Source organism: Lycorma delicatula, chromosome 12, assembly GCF_047948215.1.
Source record: "Lycorma delicatula isolate Av1 chromosome 12, ASM4794821v1, whole genome shotgun sequence".
Taxonomy (NCBI): Eukaryota; Metazoa; Arthropoda; class Insecta; order Hemiptera; family Fulgoridae; genus Lycorma; species Lycorma delicatula.
The window spans coordinates 59,760,658-59,784,022 of NC_134466.1; the positions used below are offsets into that span (position 1 = coordinate 59,760,658).

The 23,365-nt window shown below is 33.3% G+C and overlaps 2 protein-coding genes across 2 annotated transcripts in view; one reads left to right on the forward strand and one right to left on the reverse strand.

Moving 5' to 3' along the window:
- LOC142333255 (uncharacterized) overlaps positions 1 to 23,365 on the forward strand; it is a 496,762-nt gene that overhangs the window by 162,428 nt on the left and 310,969 nt on the right. The gene's annotated exons all lie outside the window — the stretch shown is intronic.
- LOC142333256 (uncharacterized) overlaps positions 1 to 23,365 on the reverse strand; it is a 301,571-nt gene that overhangs the window by 70,082 nt on the left and 208,124 nt on the right. Inside the window, exon 5 of the mRNA XM_075380259.1 lies at positions 15,863 to 16,041. Coding sequence (XP_075236374.1) covers positions 15,863 to 16,041 — 179 coding nt within the window. The remainder of the gene's footprint in view (positions 1 to 15,862; positions 16,042 to 23,365) is intronic.

A 23,365-nucleotide genomic window follows, 5' to 3' on the forward strand; every position in this document is an offset into this window, starting at 1 on the left:
CTGTCTGTCCTACCAATATTAAAGCGACTATTTCAGGATGCCTTAGTATGTGGCCTATAAGTCTGTCTCTTCTTTTAACTATATTTTTCCAAATGCTTCTTTCTTCATCTATTTGTCGCAATACCTCTTCATTTGTCACTTTATCCACCCATCTGATTTTTAACATTCTCCTATAGCACCGCATTTCAAATGTTTCTAATCTTTTCTTCTCAGATACTCTGATCGTCCAAGTTTCACTTCCATATAAAGCGACACTCCAAACATATACTTTCCTGACATTTAAATTAATTTTTGATGTAAACAAATTATATTTCTTACTGGAGGCTCGTTTCGCTTGTGCTATTCGGCATTTTATATCGCTCCTGCTTCGTCCATCTTTAGTAATTCTACTTCCCAAATAACAAAATTCTTCTACCTCCATAATCTTTTCTCCTCCTATTTTCACATTCAGTGGTCCATCTTTGTTATTTCTACTACATTTCATTACTTTTGTTTTGTTTTTGTTTATTTTCACGCGATAGTTCTTGCGTAGGACTTCATCTATGCCGTTAATTGTTTCTTGTAAATCCTTTTTACTCTCGGCTAGAATTACTATATCATCGGAAAATCGTAGCATCTTTATCTTTTCACCTGGTACTGTTACTCCGAATCTAAATTGTTCTTTAACATCATTAACTGCTAGATCCATGTAAAGATTAAAAAGTAACGGAGATAGGGAACATCCTTGTCGGACTCCCTTTCTTATTACGGCTTTCTTTCCATTTTTAAAAACGTAATACATTTTTTCCGTCCGTAAGGTAGTACCTGTCTCCCAAATTGTATGAAAATGGGTCGACGGGGTCCAGAATTTTAAGACCAAATAAAGGCCAACATACGTACGCACAAACGTCTGACAATTTTTTTTTTTTTTTTTTTATTAGGAACAATTGTAATAATAAGGTTTTCGCAAATTATTTACAATTTATTGGAATTGAGGTGTTTATCTCTTTAAGGCACGAAAGTTAAAAAAAAATATTTTTTTAGAATTTTTTATTGACCGATTTAATTTCGTTTAAAGCTAAAATAGCATATATCGCTATGTTCGGGAAAATAAAAAATAAGTTTACGATTATTGGGCCGACTTAGTCCACGCTTTTTTTGGCCGTTTGGGCCTAAATTTGGCCGTTTAAGCATAATAATAAGAAATGAAATCTTTTTCTGTATGCACTTTTATCAGTAATTCTTGTCTATTATTAGATGCGCAATAGTTCTGCGCATATATAGACTAGATTTTCTCGTATGGCTAATATGAAGAATCGCTAACGTTTTATTCAGAATCACAACTTCACTGATGAGACAGCAGGAGAGTGAGTGAATGAGAGAGAGAATTATGGAGAAAGTTGTTTATATATACGGTCTTTAACCCTACTTAATAATAATACTATTCTGTATTACGCACTAATACAGCTTCCTACTGTGACAGTTTAACCAACTTATTCCGAATTTAAAACTATTTGTTTTATTAATTTCTTTGTTACATTCTACTGCTGCTTCAGTAGAATATAATTAAAAAGCGAATGTATAGCGATGGGCCAAACTCTTGGGTATCGGGGTTTTTGAAAATGTTGAAGTTTCAAGACCCTTCTTAGTTAAAAAAAAAACGATTTCGAAAGCTGGTATATACATACGTGTGTTGATCTGTGTTTTCATGAATATCTCCGGACTGAAAACATAAATTCTTTTAAAAATGGCTCAACATATTTCTATGTAAAAGCATTAATGACATTAAATTTTGGGAAAAATTAAAAAAAATATTTTGAAATTTTTACCGACTTTTCAAAGAAAAGTACTTTCGTTTACATATTGGGAGTTGGGGTGTGAAAATGGATGGAGTACAAAAACACCATTCACTTAAATTGTGGTTTCCATCTATATTTTATATATTTTTAGGTCTATACAAAAAATGTTGTGACTCAAACATCTCCCAAACTACTAAATTAATTTCATTGAAATTTAGATATGCTGTAGTAGTGTATATGAAGTTGTGCATGTAAAAATATGATGAAGATTAGTTTAGTCGTTTTTGTCTTATGAACAATTTAAGGTCGATAAAATTTTAGCGCGGTAAGGTAGAATCGTGGTTTATTATAATGCTGCAAAGTATAAAAATGATACTGCAAGCTCATCAACGGCGGATGCTAACAATTATATTAAATATTACGTAATAATGAATGTACGAGGCTGTTCAAAAAATAACCGAACATTTTAATTACGCGCCAACGGTAATATTTAGTGACGTGAGGTTGGCAACATTGTGTTCCGCATAACCTCCTCTTTTATCAGATGTTCTTGGATTGTTGGTATCTCGTTCGGTTTTCGTGTTGTTTGTAAAACTTGTTTAAGTGTTGTAGCGATTTATTTTAACATGCAATTTTGTGATGTTGAACTTTTGTCTCAGTGTCGTAGCCGTATACCCACCTTTCGTCTCCCGTTCGATCCTTTACGTGAATGTTTCCTTGTCATCGGCTCGTTCATAGGAGTTGCCGGAAATTGTCCACTCGATGTTCTTCATGCTTTTCGGTCATCAAACGAGGAAAAAACTTTGCTGCGACTCGATGCATGTTCAATTTTTCAGTCAAAATATCACGGTATGATCCAATCGAGATGCTAACCCTTTATGCAAATTCTTTTACAATAAATCGGTGATTTGCACGCATCAGATCGTTGATTTTCTGAACGTTTGTATCATCGGTTGAAATCGAAAGTCTTCTTGGTCGAGGGTCATCTTAAATTGACCGTCGACCACTTTTAAATCGTGAAAACCATTTACAGCATTGTGTACGACCCAGAGCATCATCTCCGTAAGCTTGTTTTAAAACTTGAAAAGTTTCTGCGAAAGTTTTTTCCAGTTTCACGCAAAACTTTACATTGTAACGTTGCTCCTGAAAAATGCACATTATAAAAATCACTACTAACAATTAAACACGTTGGATTCGAATAATAATAACACGAAAACTAAACGAGATATCAATCCAAGAACATGTGGTTACTAAGTAGGTTATCCTGAACACAATGCTGCCAACCGCACGTCACTAAATATCTCCGTTGGCGCGTAATTAAAAACGTCCGGTTATTTTATGAACAGATCTCATATATGTTATACGAAATAAATTAAATTACAAAAAATTTAATTTAAAAGACATTATTTTAGAATTATTTTAGCATATTAATGTTACGCTTTACGTAAAGATTTTGAAATTTCAGGGTTTTTTAAAAATTAAAAAGTTATTGAGTAATTAATTATTCATAATAAAAAAATATTTTTTTTATTCGTCATTTTTAATTTGCTTTAACTAATATCGTCATTATCAACTTTGTTGGAATTGAATAGTAGTAAATCTTTTAGACGTTCCACAGTATGCCAATCGCCAAAAACATGGTCATGAGTCAAATATATGCTTTATACATTGAAAAAAATAATGATTCGTCTGTGAAAATATGTTTTTGAGGATGCTGAATCCAAATTTGACATTTTTTTTCAAAATTTATTTGAAAAAACTCAAAAACAAGATGGCGGATACAAAATGGCCGCCAAGAAAATGTAAAAATAAATCAAATATCCAAAAATTAATGTGATTTCGTAGCAAAAATTGTATCAAAGGGTTTTTCAGGATGCTGAATCCAGATTTGACTTTTTTTTTTTTTTTGAAATTTACTTGGAAAAAAATAAATATAATTACGGATCCAAAATGGCGACAAAAAATTGAAAAATGAATATAAAATTCCAAAATTGATTTAATTTTGTACAATAACTTGGATTAAAGGGATTTTTTTCCACAATAGTAATTCGACTTCATTATCAGAAAAAAATAAATAGCAATTTGGGAAATAGAAGTGCATACTATTCTTAATGAAAGATGAAGAAAGAAAAATTCTGTCATAGAAAGGTCTTAGTGTTTGCTTTTTGAAAAAAAAATTATTTTTATTCTTACAAGAGCTCTTTCTTTAAGGTTACTGCCTCTTAAGAGGCAGTAACCTTAAAGTAAGCACGTGTTTACTTGGGACCTTATAGATGCTAATTTCGTCAACTACAGGTACCAACTTAACTACTTAGGCCCTAAAAAGTCCCAAAATTGTTATCTTATTTTAGGGACTTTTGGCGAGCTTTTGGAGGATTGGTCCCACTGTGCGTTCCCGGAAATCGAACAATGGTAAGCACAAGAACGTTAAAGTAAGCATTTAAGTTAAGCAATAAGTTAAAGTATAAGCTAGTGCTTATACTTACTTTCGCTGTAGGTACAAGCACGTTACCGGCTTCTAATATTAATTTAAAAAAATATATTTACTAAATCGATTAATAAAGGTAATTCAAATCGTATTAAGTGACTTTTTTCTTTTTCTTTGAGTTTGAAGTTGATTAATGTAAAATATCAGAAAAGGAACAGTTGAATATGTTTATTATTATATTTTATTTACCGTTTTCTATTATAGTATGAGTAAAAGCACATTTACTAGTAGTGACATTTAGGTTGTATAATATAACCTCGAGTAGGATAGATGCTGGTTCGTTGACATTAAAAATTGTGCATTCTTTTTACCGCGCTCTGATTATTTTGAATTTTTGTTTTTTCAGTTGTTGGCCTTTTTTTTATATTTTTTGTCCTTAAACTTTACAAGGGTTTAATTCAGTGTAAATTGGTTTGTTTTTCATTATTACGTTTTAGTAAGTTATATATATATATATATATATATAAAACACGTCGTGACCTATTCATAATCAACGCCCAGAAAAAACTACTGAAGATAAATTGCTAAAAGTTTGTATACACATTCTTCTTACGGTGTAAGTACACACTGAGAAAGGATGTTTTTTTGAAATTCCTAGTTCAAAGTGTTCTAACCTACCGAATTGGTCTAGTGGTTAACTCTTCATCGCAAATTAACTGATTTTAAAGTCTAGAATTCTAAAGTTCAAATCTTAGTAAAGGCAAACACTTTTACACGGATTTAAATACTAGATTGTGGATACCGGTGTTCTTTGTTGGTCGGGTTTCAATTACCTACATATCTCAGGAATGATCGACCTCTCTTTTTCCTGTTTAGCCTCCGGCAACTACCGTTAAGATAATGCTTCAGAGGATGAATGAGGATGATATGTAATGAGTGTAAATGAAGTGTAGTCTTGTACATTCTCAGTTCGACCGTTCCTGAGATGTGTGGTTAATTGAAACCCAACCACCAAAGAACACCGGTATTCACGATCTAGTATTCAAATCCGTGTAAAAGGAATGATCGACCTGAGAATAGTGCACTTCATTTAGATTCATACTCTGAAGTAATATCTTACGGTGGTTCGGGAGGCTAAACAGAAAAAGAAAGAAAAGTTTAAAGCGTTCAAATGGATTTTTGAATTTTTTTTAATTTCTCTGTAAGAAGTTGAGATATCAACTTGATTTTTTGTGTGTGCAATTTTCATGTGAATATGTATATAAACCAATTTTTAGATTTTTTGAAATTCGACCTTGATAGTATTGAAGAAAGGTAAAACAATTTCGAACAGTATTCGCAAATTTTCCCCATTTTCGACTATAGTAAATGGATTCACTTGATTTTTGCTCGCAAATAATCTTCAAATAATTATTTAAAAACCATTTTCGGGTGTTTAAGAATTTCGATTTTTTAACGGGTGTGGCAGGTCAACCAACACAACCACTGTTACTGTATGTGCGACGTCACTGGCTGCACCTGCCTGCGGTTACTTGACTAAAAAACACAATAAAATTAACAAAATGTATAAAAGAGAATTGAGAGACAAAGTACGATCACCTCTCCTAGTACTGTTTGTCGGGTATCGCTAAGAACCCGACAAATTACATTTTATCGGGGACCGACTTGTTGGTATTACGCTACCCAGGGGAGTGTCTTTATACTCAAATAGGCCTTTCCGCCTACCAGCTATTCTATTATTTCCTAAACTATATCCCCAGGAGTCCCTAGCGGCTCATTGGAACCGACACACCTCGGCATGCCGGCCCTCCCCGCTGTGGCTGTCCTCCCTTCCCTATCCTAAATCAAAAACCCTGTCTCCTTTCGTCGATGTTTTTCTGCGATAAGATCTGTCTGGTGTAACACGCTATTTTCTTCCATTTGGATTCCCGACTAGTCATAAAAGGTACTATAGTTTCGGGAGTCATCCCGTCGATCGCCATGTCAAATCTGAGGGCGGCTCATCTTTCACATATGAAGAAAGTATGTTCTGCATCGTCGATCTCTTTGCAATACATGCAGATCGCCTCTGTTTTCCTTCCTACTTTATTTAAGTAATTATTAAATGAGCCATGCCCAGTGAAAAATTGCGTTATAAAGTGATCCATCTCGCCAAAACCTCTTCTTATCCACGGTTCGATCTCCGGGATGAGTTGTCTTGTCCAGCGACCCACACCGGTATTAGTCCACCTCTCCTGCTAGGTAGTATTGACTTCATCTTTGGCCTCTTGATCTGCTCTGCCCTTCGATCTTTCGACTCTATATCTCGCGATGAGGTCTATCGGCAGTACTCCGGCGAGAACACAAAGAGCTTCATAGGACACTGTCCTATATGCGGCCACCACACCTAGGAGCCCTCTCCTATGCACCCTCGCTAATTTATCCTTGTTACGCCTGATATCTATAGCGTGACTCCATGCGGGAACAGCATACATCAACGAGGATACTATCGTTGACACCAACAATCTGCGTTTTGATGCTCTTAGGGGCATTCTGCGTTGCCATTATAATGTTAAGACTCTTTACCATTGCTTCAGCCTTCCTACATATGTTACTTCTATGGTCAGTGTATCTACAATTCCTCTGGAAGGTAACTTCTAAGTATTTCAAACTATGGACCTCTTCTATAACTTTACCATTGATGAAAACCCCCATTCTGTAAACTACTCAAAGTTTCAGGTCCTGTACTGACTAAACTATTGTTCTAAAGAAATTATAATACGCTGATATTTTTTAAGAATTGAACAGGCTTTAATTTATTTTTATTTTTATTATTATTCACACAAGCATGATTTTAATGAAAACAGGTGCGGAGTCACAACCCATGACCGGCTAAGCATCCCCTGACTGCGATTGGAAATGCAAGTAATCATATAGTGCGGGTGAAGCCGTGACAGTGATAATAGTGCTGTATAAACAATTTTTTTTACCTTGAACGACATACAAAAATAATTAGATTTAACTTAAATGTGTTTTTCTAATTCAATTTTGCCGGTAAAAATAAAAAAAATGGGCTGATGAATTTAATCATAATTTAAATCTATTCAAGATGATGAACGTTTAGGACGCCCTGGAAACATTACGACCGGCGAAATCGTCACAAAAATCTGTTGTGACATATTAAATGATTGCTGATAAAAGTACGCGAGTTTACTGACATCGCAATCATCTCGATAGATTGTGTCCATTAAAAGTTATATGATGTTTTTAAGAATTAAAAAATCTGTTGTGAACACCACATAACTTCCTTTTACGCTTATTAAATTACATATATTTTTTATTACGTTTTTTTTTCATATTTATTTTTTCTGTTATTATTGAATTATTATTTATTGTAAAATTTTTTTATGATCGCAGGTTAATAATTATTAATAAATTTAAATTAAAAAAAAAATTATAAAAAAGAAAATGTAGACGGATTCGAACCGATGTGCCTTCCCCTTGTAATATCCAAATATTTCATTAATTAAAATAACTCTGGAACCAGTGAAAATCACTTATGATATATCATTGAAAAGCTGTGAATGAGGGCTGATTAGTCCACTTAAGAAAAAGCCCAAAATCCAAATTGTTTTTGGATGTTGGGGTTTTTTTTAACACTTTTGGCCAAGTCGATTGCAATCAAAAGGGGAGCTGCACAACTAGATGTTACAACAATCCTAAATCCAAAATTTCAATATCGTTACGGCTAATTGTTTTTGAGTTTGTTATACATACGTACGTACAGATGTCACGCCAAAACTAGTCAAAATGGATTCAGGGATTGTCAAAATGAATATTTCTATTGAAATCCGAAAACCTAAATTTTTCGCGATCACATTACTTCTTTTACTTCTTACAAGGAAGTAAAAATATGAAAAAAATGTCAGAAGTTATTAATGAAATAAAATTTTATGTACTTTTCATTTAAAATAATGTGTAAATGTGATTTAATAGGCATACAAGGAAATCATGTGATGTCTATATCAGATTTTTTTTAGAACTCTAATTTTCAAAACTGGAAATCCGACTGTGTCTGGTATTATTGTAGGGAACTTAAAAAAAAAATCCGATTTAAGAATTTTAAATTATTAGGTGGAAAAGAGGAGAGTCTCGAGATTAAGGTAGAAAATTAAGTTTTAGAGGACGTGAAGAAATTTCATACTCATGGAACTTCATAACTGATGGACAGTAGAAATTGAAACAAGAATATCAAAAAGTAAGCAGGCATTTAAGAAGATACTGCTGTGAGGAAAGGTAAACTCAGCGTAAAGAAAAAAAATTTATGAAATTTTTTGTTTGGACCGCGATGCTCTACGAAGCTGCAACGTGGACGATGAGAAAAGCAGACAGAAAACGAGTTGAGGCCCAGAATGAGAAATGTCAGATGGCAAGACCGTATAACAATTGAAGAAGTATTAAGGAGAACCGGAGAGAACAGGAAAATGCAAAATGTTATTGAATATGGGGAAAGGAACTGGCTAGGACATTATATTAGAAGAAGGTGTTTATTAGTGGATGCGATGGAAGGAAAGAAAGAGATTTCGAATGATGGATAGGATTATGGAAAAGGAAAAATATGCGGAAACAAAACGGTTAACAAACGGATAGAACAAGGTTGAGAGCAATAGCCATGACAGGACCTGCTTAATGGTAGAACACACTATGAGTTAATAAGAATTCTGAAAAATATTTTATAATTCTTATATTTTACCTGTTTTTTTAAGTCGTGGTTATTATTAAAAGTTCTATACCAGGTAGCTGTCAAACAAGGGGGTCATCAAATAGGACGCAAATTTTATAATAAAAATTTTGATTTTTTTTTTTCAATTACACTTTTAATATCGCATAATTTTTAAAGTAAAACCGTCATTAGATCTAAGGGGTCAAATCTGGCTAATTTTTTTTTTATTGGACCTTTTGAACCTTTACTCAAAATATTGTATAATTAAAACATTCTCTTTTTTTTAACCTCGGGACTACGATTTGTAGCGTGTGTGAAAATGCCATCCCTGACCGGGATTCGAACCCGAGACCTCCCGATAAAAGGCCGAGTCGCAACGAATCGCGCCACGGAGGGCGGCGATAATTAAAACATAGAGTTTTTTTTTAACCTCCGGGACCACCGTTAGGTATTACTTCAGAAAACGAGATGAATGAAAATTTCTGTAGCGTGTAAAAATGCCATACCTGACGGAGATTCGAACCCGGGATCTCCGGATGAAAGGCCGAGTCGCAACCACTCGCGTCATGGAGGCCGGCGATAATTAAAATATTAATAATTAAAAACCTTACGGCGTATTTGAAATAAAATGATAAAATGAACAGTAAAACTGGGAAAGGTATGTAAAATTTTGCTGGTTTATTTTTACTGTGTTTGGATAATAAATAAAAGCTCTCGTATTTGGATGTGCACCGTAAATTCTCTTTGTATTTGTATAAATATTTTTTAATCCAGTTATGAATAATAACATATGTTGTAACCTTTTAAAAGTAAGCCGTCTTTTCATTCATTCTTAAGTAGAAAAGCCTTGATTTTAATAGTATGGAATTTTTTCAGTTAAATATATAAGAGAGAGTTAATTTTATGGCTTCTTTTCGCTAAGGAGTTATCTTTCACTTTCATTTTTTTGTTTAATTTTCTTCTAGATAAGTAAACAACCATTTCGATTTCTGTACTTACTAAAATTTAAAAGCGAGTAATTAAAAACCTGTAGCCGATCTCCGTGTCGGAGTAGTAGTGTCTCGGGCTTTCATCCTCCGGTGTTCCTGGGTTTGAATCCCGGTCAGGTTTTTCAAACGTTAAAAATTCATTTTAATAGGGCAAAATGACCAAAACAGCCAATCCTTGTCAGTTTTGCGCATTTCTACGCAAGAAGGCCGACTTTTCGTTAATTTAATTTGATTTAATATTGCTAACAATATATACCTCAGATAAAGGAAAATCAATGTTTACAACTTTGAGCATCATCGTAACGACCATATTTTGGTCGTTAAAATAACCACCAAATTTTTTCGACCATAAATTGAGCGTAACTCAAGAACGATTAAAGCAATCTTAATCAAATTTTCATATGCACAATTTCAGGTATACTACTACAGTATATTTAAATCTCAATGAAATTTATTCTGTGGTTTTGGAGATTTTCTATTCTCAAAATTTGAGCCTTAATTTGAGTGTAACTTAATAGAGACTACCGATCTTCATAAAATTTTCATATGCATAATTTGAGATATACTACTACAGAATATTTAAATTTAAATGAAATTATCTAGTAGTTTTGGAGATTTTTGAGCCAAAAGATGTTCTTTATATAGATCTTAAATATCTTTCTTTTTCCTGTTTATCCTCCGGTAATTACCTTTCAGATAATACTTCAGAGGATGATTGAGGGTAAATGAACTGTAGTTTCAATGCTGAAAGGGTAGATTTTTGATGCGTGACTAGTATTCTTCACATTTATCTGCCCCTGCTTTCTTTGGTATCATGACTATAACACTTTTTTTGAAGTCTGATGGAAATTCCCCTTTTTCATAAATATTACACACCAGTTCGTATAATCTATCAATCGCTTCCTCACCTGCACTGCGCAGTAATTCTACAGGTATTCCGTCTATTCTAGGAGCCTTTCTGCCATTTTAACTACAGAGAAGAGGGAGCGATTGATAGATTATACAAACTGGTGTGTAATATTTATGAAAAAGGGGACTTTCCATCAGACTTCAAAAAAAGTGTTATAGTCATGATACCAAAGAAAGCAGGGGCAGATAAATGTGAAGAATACTAGTCACGCATCAAAAATCTTAACTAGAATTCTATACAGAAGAATTGAGAGGAGAGTGGAAGAAGTGTTAGGAGAAGACCAATTTGGTTTCAGGAAAAGTATAGAAGGGAAGCAATTTTAGGCCTGAGATTAATAGTAGAAGGAAGATTAAAGAAAATCAAGCCAACATACTTGGCGTTTGTAGACCTAGTAAAGGCATTCGATAACGTAGACTGGAATAAAATGTTCAGCATTTTAAAAAAATTAGGGTTCAAATACAGAGATAGAAGAACAATTGCTAACATGTACAGGAAACAAACAGCAACAGTAACAATTGAAGAACATAAGAAAGAAGCCGTAATAAGAAAAGGAGTCACACACCTTTGGAATATATCCGAAACGCGTCAACATGTGATTTAGTTATGACGAACCTAGGAAATGAAGATAAATGAACTCAATATCAAAATTTTGATATATATATATATATATATATATATATATTTTACACTAATTAAGATTGATTGGAATAAATTAGAAAATAAAAAAAAGAAATATTCAAACAATGCATTTACGAATATAATTTTAACGAATTATTAATAACTCTAGATGTGGCTTCGCTTTTATTTTTATAATCAATCGCGTAAATAATCTTTTAAAATAGAAATGAAAAGTAAAAGTTTTTAATTTTTAAACGGTTTATATTAATATAACCTAAATTATCAACTAAAATAACTTGCACATTAGTATCTAATTACCGATTATTTTTCTTTTTAAATATTTATTTGTATTATTTAAAACTATGTTTCATCTTATTTTTGTTTAAAAAAAAGAATTAATTTTTGTTTGTTTTGGCACCGAAAACACTTTCCTTTATTATTTATGTTACTTTTTACGTTAAGCTTTTAAAAACGTATATACTAGTTTTATTTAAATAAAAAATAATGCCATTTTGCTGTTATTCCCTTCTAAGTTATTATTATTATTATCTTTTTAAAACAGATGCGGTATTAATGTAATTTTGTTTTTGAGAAACTTGGGGAAAAATTATTAAAAAAATTATACAATTAATATTTATCATGGTAAGAAAAAGGTTGAGGATAATGCTAAAGGTTATAAAATGAAAAAGGAGATAAACTTAACTAGACGGTCTACCCCTTTTAAAATCCTTTTAATTAGAATTACTATTTTTTTTATCATACTAAAAACTTTTATCTTAAACTTACCCTTAACACCTTAATTTAATAAACAAATAAGAATTATAATTAAAAGTAGCATAATGAAATTGAACTAACCTTTAAATTAAATTCTTGTACAAATAAGCAAAATAATAACATATGAATTCAGATAATACGAGGTGCGACAATAAAGTAATGAGGCAGATGTGAAAAAAAAAAGTTGCTTACCGTTTTAGTCATGTTTAGTGTTGTCTCCTTCAAAGTAGTTCCCCTCTGATTGCACACACTTATTCCAGCGCTTCTCCCATTGATGGTAACATTTCTGGAACTCATCTTCTGTAATATCCTCTAAGACCCTCGTCACAGCTTTTTGGACATCTTGTGTTGTTTGAAAATGGTGTCCCTTGACCGCCATTTTGACTTTTGAAAATAGAAAAAAGTCGCACGGAGCGATATCTGGTAAATAAGGTGGCTGTGGTAGTACTGAAATTTGTTTTGAGGTTAAAAATTGCTGTACTGACAGAGAAGTGTGGGATGGCGCATTATCGTGATGCAGAATCCAATTATCAGCAATGTTGGCAAGGACACGAAGAACTCGTTTACGAAGTCTTTCTAAAATTTCTTTGTACAAATATAGGTTAACTGTTTGTCCAGGAGGTACCCGCTCTTTATGAACAATTCCCTTGGAATCGAAGAAGCACACAAGCATGCGTTTCACTTTTGACTTTGACATGCGATCTTTTTTTTTGTTCTGGGTGATCCCTTTGAGCACCATTGCGAACTTTGGCGTTTTGTCTCTGGATCGTATTGAAAAAACCAACCTTCATCACCAGTGATAACACGGCTCAACAAATCTGGATTGATTTCCGTTTGCTCTAACAGATCGGCTGCCACATTTTTCCGTGTTTCACGCTGTTGTTGTGTGAGATTTTTGGAGACCATTTTTGCACAAATCTTTCTCGTACCAAGATCTTCAGTTAATATTAGACGAACCGTTTCTGGATCGATGTTGAGGTCTTCTGCAATCATTTTCACGGATAATCTTCGATCAGATCGTACGATTTCACGCACCCTGGTCAAGTTGACATCTGTCCGTGAGGTTGATGGTCGTCCACTGCGGTCTTCATCTTCAATATTCGTTCTGCCTTCACAAAAAAATTTATGCCACCGAAAAACTTGAGCTCTTGACATAACCTCCTCTCCAAAAGCCTTCTGAAGCTTACCGTAAGTTATCGTCGCGTTTTCACCCGATTTAACGCAAAAAGTAATGGCATACCGTCGCTCAATATTTTGCGGTTTCATTTCTGTGACGAGAGACACAAACACGTGTTCACTTATTACAGCACAACTCACGACTGAGCAGTTGCATCAATGTGTCGCTTGGACTAGAAGTAGCTTATAGACCAAGGTCAAAGATGGTGTGCCTTCGCAAGCTGCAGGGTTGCCACATCTTGCAAAGAAAAATCAGTCTCATTACTTTATTGTTGTACCTCGTATATGTATATATATCCTACCCTACTAAACCGCATTTTGTGTGTGTGTGTGTGCGCGCGTCCCCCTTTGCTTAGCACCGGAATGTACCGATTAGTGGCGGAAAATCCCGATTCGTTAGTACATGTCTCGAGGTGGTCAGGTGTATACTCGTTAATTATATTATTATGTATCGATATATATATATCGAAGTTTTGGTAAAATTTAGTACTTTTTAACCGGATCCGAATTTTCGGACGAAAATCGCAACTATCTCGAAAATAGTTAGTCCTAGCGCTCTGAAATATTTTTCGACCCCTTCGCTGATATTTTATCCGCTCCCAGTAGTACCCGTCGGATGATAATATTTTCAACTGCCCCCGGGGCGCCGTTCGTTGTGAGTGGGTAAGATTGGGTGATGATATGTATGAGTGTAAATGAAATTTAATTTTTTACATTTCTAATTGAAAAAAAAAAACAACTTAACTGTTTAACAATGTTTTCTTACGTTAAACCCAAAAACGTGTTTTATTTACTCCTAATTTTTATTTCTTTGAATGAAGTAAAGTAAGTATTGTGATCGTGAAAAATTTCGGTTTCCAGATTTCAACGGAATATCCATTTTGACCATCCCTGAATCCATTTTGACTAATTTCAGAATGACGTCTGTACGTATGTATAACTCTTTCTCTTTTTCCTGTTTAGCCTCCGGTAACTACCGTTTAGATAATACTTAAGAGGATGAATGAGGATGATATGTATGAGTGTAAATGAAGTGTGTAGTCTTGTACATTCTCAGTTCGACTATTCCTGAGATGTGTGGTTAATTGAAACCCAACCACCAAAGAAGACCGGTATCCACGATCTAGTATTCAAATCCGTGTAAAAATAACTGGATTTACTTGGACTTGAACGCTGGAACTCTCGACTTCCAAATCAGTTGATTTGAGAAGACGCGTTAACCACAAGACCAACCCGGTGGGTTACGTATGTATAACTCAAAAACGATTAGCTGTAGGATGTTGAAATTTTGGTTTTAGGACTGCTGTAACATCTAGTTGTGCACCTCCCCTTTTAATTGCAATCGACTGAACCAAAAGTTTCCAAAAAAGCCAAAATTAATTTTTTTTTTTAAATTTTGGGCTTTTTCGTAACTTGGATATTCCATTTTAATTCAATAAATCCTGACATATAAGGCCAAAAGCAATGCGGTACATAAATCCATATATGTTTTTTTGATCTAGACGAACTAGTTCGACCGTAAAAAATAATGATTTGCAAAAATCCGATGCCCCATTTTTGATAGGATTATCATACTTTCCCTTTTAATTTAGCTATTCTTGTTATGTTGAAAGGATAAGTAAAATAGATTATTAATAAAATAATTATATCTAATTATAAAATAATAAAATACAATTTGTTATTAAAGTTTTTGTTAAAACAAAAAAGAACTCTGAAAATATTAAATAAATATAATTGACAAAAAAGTGTTAATGTAAAATAATTGGACATATTTAAGCTACACTTTAGACAAAGGTGTTGAAAACTCATTTTGTTTTTTTTTTAATTTTTAATTAATATCGTTTAAAAATTCATGGGTAGATTAATATTGCTTCTTTAAAAAAATCTTTTAATTTTATTTTATATATATTGATGGGAAAGTCTTTTAAATGGTTCAGTAATTTATTAAAAACGTCTATGAAAATATAATATCCTTTATCGTATATCAAAGTATTATACTTTGTACACGAAAGCAGTTATGTTGTACGCTTTGATACAGGTGGTTATTGTTTCTTTTTTCTATTGTCTTCACTCCTTTCGTGTTCAAGATATCACTTTTTTACCTAACCTTACCACTCCCCGGTCATTTAATTCTGATTTTATATTAAAAATAAAATTATACGCTAATTAATAATGTATGTGTACATCGTTGTGATTCGATGAGATCTCGACAATAACAGATTCTTTTCGGATCAAAATGAATATAGGAAAAAAAACTAAATTATCAAGGAAATTTAGATGTTATGAATTTTTAAAAAAAAGACTTAATAAAAGATTTAATAAGAAACTTCATACTCTAGAAAACAGACACCGTTATTATTAATTTACTCTTATTATTAATTAAGAGCAATACACTTTCCGCCCGACCTGCAAAGACAAAGGTTTCTAAATCATATATTAAGTATCTGAATAAAATAAATTAAAAAAATTAATGTTTGTATATCTTACCTGAGTATACCCAGGAAACAGAGTTTTAAAAACGCAATAACACAGTATCCTAGGACGAACAATATATCTGCGGTGTGCCTCAACCACGCCAACAATTTTTCTTCGCAGCCTGTACGCCTGAATTGTGCATCACCCATACACCTTAACGCGGCTGTCGTACAGCTTGCGATACCCCTTGCCTGAAACATAATAAAAATAATATAAAAAGGTAACACAAATTGGAAGGAAAGTGATTTTTTATTTAAAACTAGTCCGTTAGGGGCGGACCGCCCCTCTAGTTTAGAGGGGGCAAAAGGTCCGCCTTTTGCCCCCTCACTGTGTTCATATGCTTGTAAGAATAATAATGAAAAATAACAATTAAAGTTTGTTCATTTTATCAAAATATCGGTGAATTATAATTTCTTTTGAGCAATAGTTTGGTCAACACAGAAGTCAGAACTCTGACTGATCGGGTTTGAAAATAGTCGTTCCACATTTTAAAAATAGTAGTTATAGTAAGATATCCGTTGTTCGTTAAAAAAAAAATATTTTGCACTGTTCTTAGCGTTACCAAACAAACACCACTAGTAGATGACCGTACATCGTTTCTCATTTTTTGAGGAACACTTTGAACAAATTAACCTAAAGAATGGACTTGTATACAGGGGGAAAAAAAAGAAAAGGTAGGTTTCATAAGAAAGCTACTTAGGTACCATGATCCGGAAAATTTCGACATATCTTCGCGTTTCACATCCCCCAGACCCCAAAATCATTGTCAGTACGAAAGTTTATTTATATATATTTCACTTTTGTTGTGGACACGACAACTGCCGTAATTTGGCGCCAATCACTCTCAAATTGATACATTAAATATAACGACCCAAAATCTCGGTCGAGTTCGTAAATGGGAAATCGAACCATCCTCATGGAAATGAGGTTTACGAAAAAAACAATATCGCTGTTACTTTCGTATTAAGTAAAATATCGAATTCATTTAAAGTTCCTACTATTCTTTGTATAAGGGCCTAAAACTTATATAAGTTAGATGTTTTGATATCACCAACCATTGGCCCAGGGGGTGGAAAAAATGGGGTTTCGAAGATAAAATAAATCATACTTCCCTTAAGAGGCACAGTATCGAATCGGTTTAAAGTGAACTTTAGTCTTCTAAATATTACCTAAAACTTTCGTCTGAAACAATTTTTGATATGACCAACCCTTACGGCAATGGATGACAAAAATGTTACTGGAATTGTAAGAAGATGGGGCTTGTCGTATGTGAAACTTTTTTCACATGCAACCATTGTCGTATGAAGTAAATTTGAAGTTTTTCTTAAGTTTAAGGTGGATATCTTTTTTATCCCCTTCTTAGCACCGATGAGTTCTACCTCCGCCGTTCTTTGGCATGCCAATCGTATTTATTGTTTTTCAACCAATCATAAGGTGAGAGTAATTGTTATCATTATCGGGCACAAAATTCCAACCAATCGTATTCTTTGTTTTTTATCCAATCATAAGGTGAGAGTAATTCTTATCATTATCGGGCACAAAATTCCAACCAATCGTATTCTTTGTTTTTTACCCAATCATAAGGTGAGAGTAATTCTTATCATCATGAACGATTTTCCAGCCAGTCGTATTCATTGTTTTTTATCCAATCATAAGGTGAGGCGAGTACGAGGACTATTTTTTTTCCAAGGTCCGATCAGTCACGAAATTAAAACCAGAGTGAAAATTAAATATATTTAATTTGTAACAAGTACCTACATAGTTACGGTGTTTCTCTACATAGTCCCCACTCCGATCTAGCCATTTGTCGTAGTGTAGTACCAACTTTCCAATACCCTCGTCATAGAACGGAGTCGCCTGTGTTTTCAGCCATGTTTCTACGCTGGTCTGCAACCCTATATCTGTGCCAAAACGTTGTCCTCCTAGCCAGCGTTTCATGTGAGCAAAGAGGTGAAAATCGGATCATACAGCACGGACCGAAGTCCGTGCTGTATGGTGGGTAATCAAACACTTCCCGACGAAAACGCTGCAGGAGCTTCTTTGTTACAGCTGCAGTGTGCGGCCGAGGATGAGGATTGTCATGGAGAAAGACAATGCCTGATGACAACATTCCTCTCCGCTTATTCTTGTTCACCCACTACACAGCCTGGACTTGGCTCCATCCAATTTTCACCTCTTTCCTCACATGAAACGCTGGCTAAGAGGACAACGTTTTGGCACAGACATCGAACTGCAGACCAGTGTAGAAATACGGCTTAAATCACAGGCGGCTCTGGTCTATGATGAGAGTATTGGAAAGTTAGAACCACGCTACGACAGTTGTCTAAATCGGAGTGGCGTCTATGTATAGAAATAGCGTAACTATATAAGAACTTGTTACAAATAAAATATTTTTTGTTTTCACTGTGGTTTTAATTTCGCGACCGATCGGACCTTGAAAAAAAATAACCCTCGTATATAGAATGTTACAGTTAACAAATTTTGGAAGGTTTTTCTATTTTTGTCATTTTACTAACCCGGCAAATATAGGTAGAATCACTAAATCAAAGGGGAAATTATAGTAATCATAAAAGTGGGGTATCGGGTTTTTTTCAAATCTACGTTTTACGGTTCAACTAGTTCATCTAAACAAAAAAAATCTTTTTGCATGTTTGGTAAGTGCGTGCGTACGTATGTCGCATTGCTTTTGGACTTAAATTTCAGGACTTGTCGAAACGATATTCTTCAACTGTAGCTGAACTATCTATATATGGGGCATTGATAGTATTAATGTTTTCAAAATTCGTTGTGGTGGGATTGTGCAGTATCGCCCGAGCTACATGGTTACTTGCGTTTACTTTCACGGTCAATATTTTTTATTGACCGCGAATATTTTATATTGCACCGCCGTGCACGGCGGTGCAAGATCCAAAATTCCCTTTCTAGTGCTAGTCGTTTCATTTCAGTATACCCCCTACATCCTACATCCCTAACAATTTGTTTTACATATTCCAAACGTTGACTGCCTGGACAATTTTTTATTTATTCCTGTCCCTCCAATATTAAAGCGATTATTCCAGGATGCCTTAATATGTGGCCTATAAGTCTGTCTCTTCTTTTAACTATATTTTTCAAATGCTCCTTTCTTCATCTATTTGCCGCAACATCTCTTCATTTGTCACTTTATCCACCCGTCTGATTTTTAACATTCTCCTATAGCACCGCATTTCAAAAGCTTCTAATCTTTACTTCTCAGATACTCCGATCGTCCAAGTTTCACTTTTATATAAAGCTACGCTCCAAACATATACTTTGAAAAATGTTTTCGTGACGTTTAAATTAATTTTTGATGTAAACAAATTATATTTCTGACTGAAGGCTCGTTTCGGCTTTGCTATTCGGCATTTTATATCGTTCCTGCTTCGTCCATCTTTAGTAATTCTGTTTCCCAAATAACAAAATTCTTCTACCTCCATAATCTTCTCTCTTCCTATTTTTACATTCAGTGGTTTATTTTTGTTATTTCTACTACATTTCATTACTTTCGTTTTGTTCTTGTATTTTCATGAGGTAGTTCTTGAGGTAGGACTTCATTCATATCGTTCGTTATTCCTTCTAAATCGTTTTTACTCCCGGCTAGAATTACTATATCATCAGCAAATCGTAGCATCTTTATCTATTCACCTTGTACTGTTACTCCGGATCTAAATTGTTCTTTAACATCATTAACCGCTAGTACAAGATTAAAAAATAACGGCGATAGGGAACATCCTTGTCGGACTCCCTTTCTTATTACGGCTTCTTTCTTATGTTCTTCAATTATTACAGTTGCTGTTTGGTTCTTGTAAATAGTAGCAATCATTTTTGTATCTCTGTATTTGAACCCTAATTTTTTTGAAATGCTGGACATTGTATTCCAGTCTACGTTATCGAATGCCGTTTTTAGGTCTATAAATAATAGATCAAGTATGTTGGTTTGTTTTTCTTTAATCTTCCTTGTACTATTAATCTGAGCCCTGAAAAGGCTTCCCTTGTCCCTATACCTTTCCTGAAACAAAACTGGTCTTATCCTAACAATTATTCACTCTCTTCTCAATTCTTCCGTACATAATTCTAGTTAAGATATTTAATGCATGGCTAGTTAAGCAAATTGTTCTGTATTCTTCACATTTATCTCCTCCTGCTTTCTTTGGGGTATCATGTCACTCTTTCTGAAGTGTGATGGAACTTCCCCTTTTTCATAAATATTACACACCAGCTTGTATAATCTATCAATCGCTTCCTCACCTGCACTGCGCAGTAATTCTACAGGTATTCCGTCTATTCCAGGAGCCTTTTTGCCATTCAAATCTTTTAATGCTCTCTTAAATTCAGATTTCAGAATTTTTTCTCCCATTTTGTCCTCTTCTTCCTCTATAACATCATTTTCTAATTGATTTCCTCCGTATAACTCTTCAATATATTCCACCCACCTATCGATTTTGCCTTTCGTATTATAAATCGGTGTACCATCTTTATTTAACACGTTATTAGGTTCTAATTTATGTACGCCAAAATTTTCCTTAACTTTCCTGTTTGCTCTGTTTATTTTACCAATGTTCATTTCTCTTTCCACTTTTGAACACTTTTCTTTAATCCACTCTTCTTTCGCTAGTTTTTAAAAAATATATTTTAATAAATAAAAGTAAAATATATCCTAACCTTCCTGTTGTAATTAACTAAAAATTATGTTTCATTAGTCTTTGAAATTTTAATGTTTTTATGTATTTTTGATTCATAGACAACGGTGTCTAAATTATATTAAAAATTAAAACTACGTCATAATACTGCAATATATCTCAGCCTATGAATTTTTGTAAATGTTCACCTAATTGCTTTTTTATTACATTAATTTTGGGTTACGGCGGTAGATTGAGCGTTTCATCATATCTTTATGAAAATGCGACCGAGTGACATTACAAAGGTTAACGAGAGGCCACCCCCTAAAGCGTTTTAATAGAAAGCGGTTGTGTTGCGGTGGTATATCTCATACAGTTGGGTTGTCGTCGTGCGTTTGTCATTCGTTTTGTGTCGGGAGGTGGGGTGAAAAACGGTCGACCTGGGTACGGTTTTATAGGGAGTCATTGAAAGCCCGAAATCCGTTTGAATAATTAATTATTCAGTACCCAGTTATGCAAAATGTTCTGTTTTCTGTCATACACGCTTGTTATTAAGATCCCCTCCCGTTCTTAATACTCACCTTTATCAAGTTGATTCTGCTCATTTTTCTCTACTCGCTTCATCGTATTATTATTGTGATTCTATCTTTGGAAATTTACCAAAAAAAGAGAGAATAAATCTTTTACGTCTTGTTTTTTCTTTCTTTCTTTTTGATGTTTCGATTTACTCCAAAACATTAACCTGATTTTGTATTTAAAGTATCAACTTCATGAAATTTTAGTATAAATTTTTCATTTATGATTTATTCTTTTTTTTTTTTTTTTAATAAAAGATTTTATTTCTTTTTAACCTGTTATAAAGAAATAATTATTTTCTAGGATACTATTTAAAACATGAATATTTGTATTTTAATAAATGATGAACAAATATAAATTAACATTTTTATTAATTACTTTACCGTTGATGTATATATATATATATATATATATATATGTATGTACAGAGTGTTTCTAAAATGGTGGGCTGGCTATACTTTTTCGGATTCTACTTGTAAAACTAAACGAAAAATATCCTTAGGAAAAAATGGCAAATACTCTTTCATTCTCCCCCTGTCCGCAATTTTGTTATTTTTATGTAAATATTTATATCTCAAGTTCGGATAAAGGAATCAAATTAATATTTCGTTAGCGTCTTGGTAATAAAGTTTTAAAATTAACAAAAAATCAGGACTTAAATACCTTCGCAAGTTATAAAATGGCGACCATTTATATTTTTTAATCCATTATATTTTCATAAATATTACTTTTATAAAAATTTATGTTATTTGATAAAATATTAAGCCTTTTTTTTTTTTTGAACAAAATGACATTTTATTTTTTAAAATCGGTTGACAAATAGCCAGCCGAGTTATGGCAGGAAATTGGTATAATTTTTTGTCTTTTTCATGTTCTCTACTTCACGTTAATTCCATGAAAGTTTTTATTTATTGTTAATTCTAGTATTGTAAATTAATATGAAATTAAGTAATAATTTTCTCACAATAATTGATCTAATAATTAAAAAAATAGAACAACTACTTGTGATAGTTTTACGTTAATTGTTGTCGAACGTTAGGTGTATTTATTAATTTTTTAATAAACATTTAACTAGTGTTAAAAGTTATAAGAGATGTTCAAAGTGTCCACTATTAGAAATTACGCAAGTCTCCAGTCTTTTTCTGAGAGTAATAATGTGCTCAATAAAATTTAATATTATATAATAATAATAAAAAATTGATTTAACTTTTCACTTATGAATAATTTTACGCAGCGACTATTACTGCTGATCATCTTATCAATGTAAAAAAGAAGCTTCTTTCAACAGGAATGGTCTTCAAAATTATCATAACCAGCGTATCTGGGGCGACGAGAATCTTCATGGTACCTTCCAAAGTAGCCATCAACAAAGATTTTTTCTGAACATACGGGCAGGTATTTTTAATGAATATCTTTTGGGTCCTGTCATTCTACCAAATCATTTAAATGGAAAAATTGTTTTGATCATTTGCCGAAAATTATCCACATTTTTTGAAAGACCTGTCATTACAATTAAGAGGAAATATGTGGCTTCACCACGATGGAGCTCCAGTACATTTCAGTCAGTTGGTATCTGGTTTCTTGCATGAAACTTTCCATGATAAATGAATAGGCTGCGGAGGGCGTGCCCTGCCCTGCCCGATCACCTCAGTTAAACCTTTTCACTTCTATCTATGGACCATTTGAAATATATTTTTTATTCAGCTCCAATGCTCAGCATTGAGGATCCAAAATGGATTTCAAGAAATTAGTAATACTCCCGGAATTTTTGAACGGTTAAGACAATCTCTCAGAAAAAGACTGGAGACTTGTGTAATTTCTAATGGCGAACACTTCAAACATCTCTGATAACTTTTAACGATTTTTAACTGTTTAATTACCCCTAATGTTCTACAATAATTAACGTAAGATTATCACAGTAGTTGTTTTATTTTTTTAATTACTACTTCTATTACTGTGAGTAAACTATCACTTAATTTTATTCTAATTTACGGTACTTACGTATTAACGCCACCGCAGCTACAGTTTTGTTTAAAAACAAAGTAGTCAATCGGATTTCGGTGGTAAATGAACAGTCTCTTTATTAATTCTAAGAAATGGTTATTTATATTTATTTATTTTATAAATATAATTTAACCAAACTTAACCTATGCTTGCTTCGCTCGCTAATCTTGACTAATTAACACCGTAATTTTTTGAGTATTTATTCCATAAATTCAGCAATTATTGCAATTATTTATTATTTAAATAATCAAAACACTCCTGTTAATTAGTCAAGATTAGCGAGCGAAACGAACTAGGT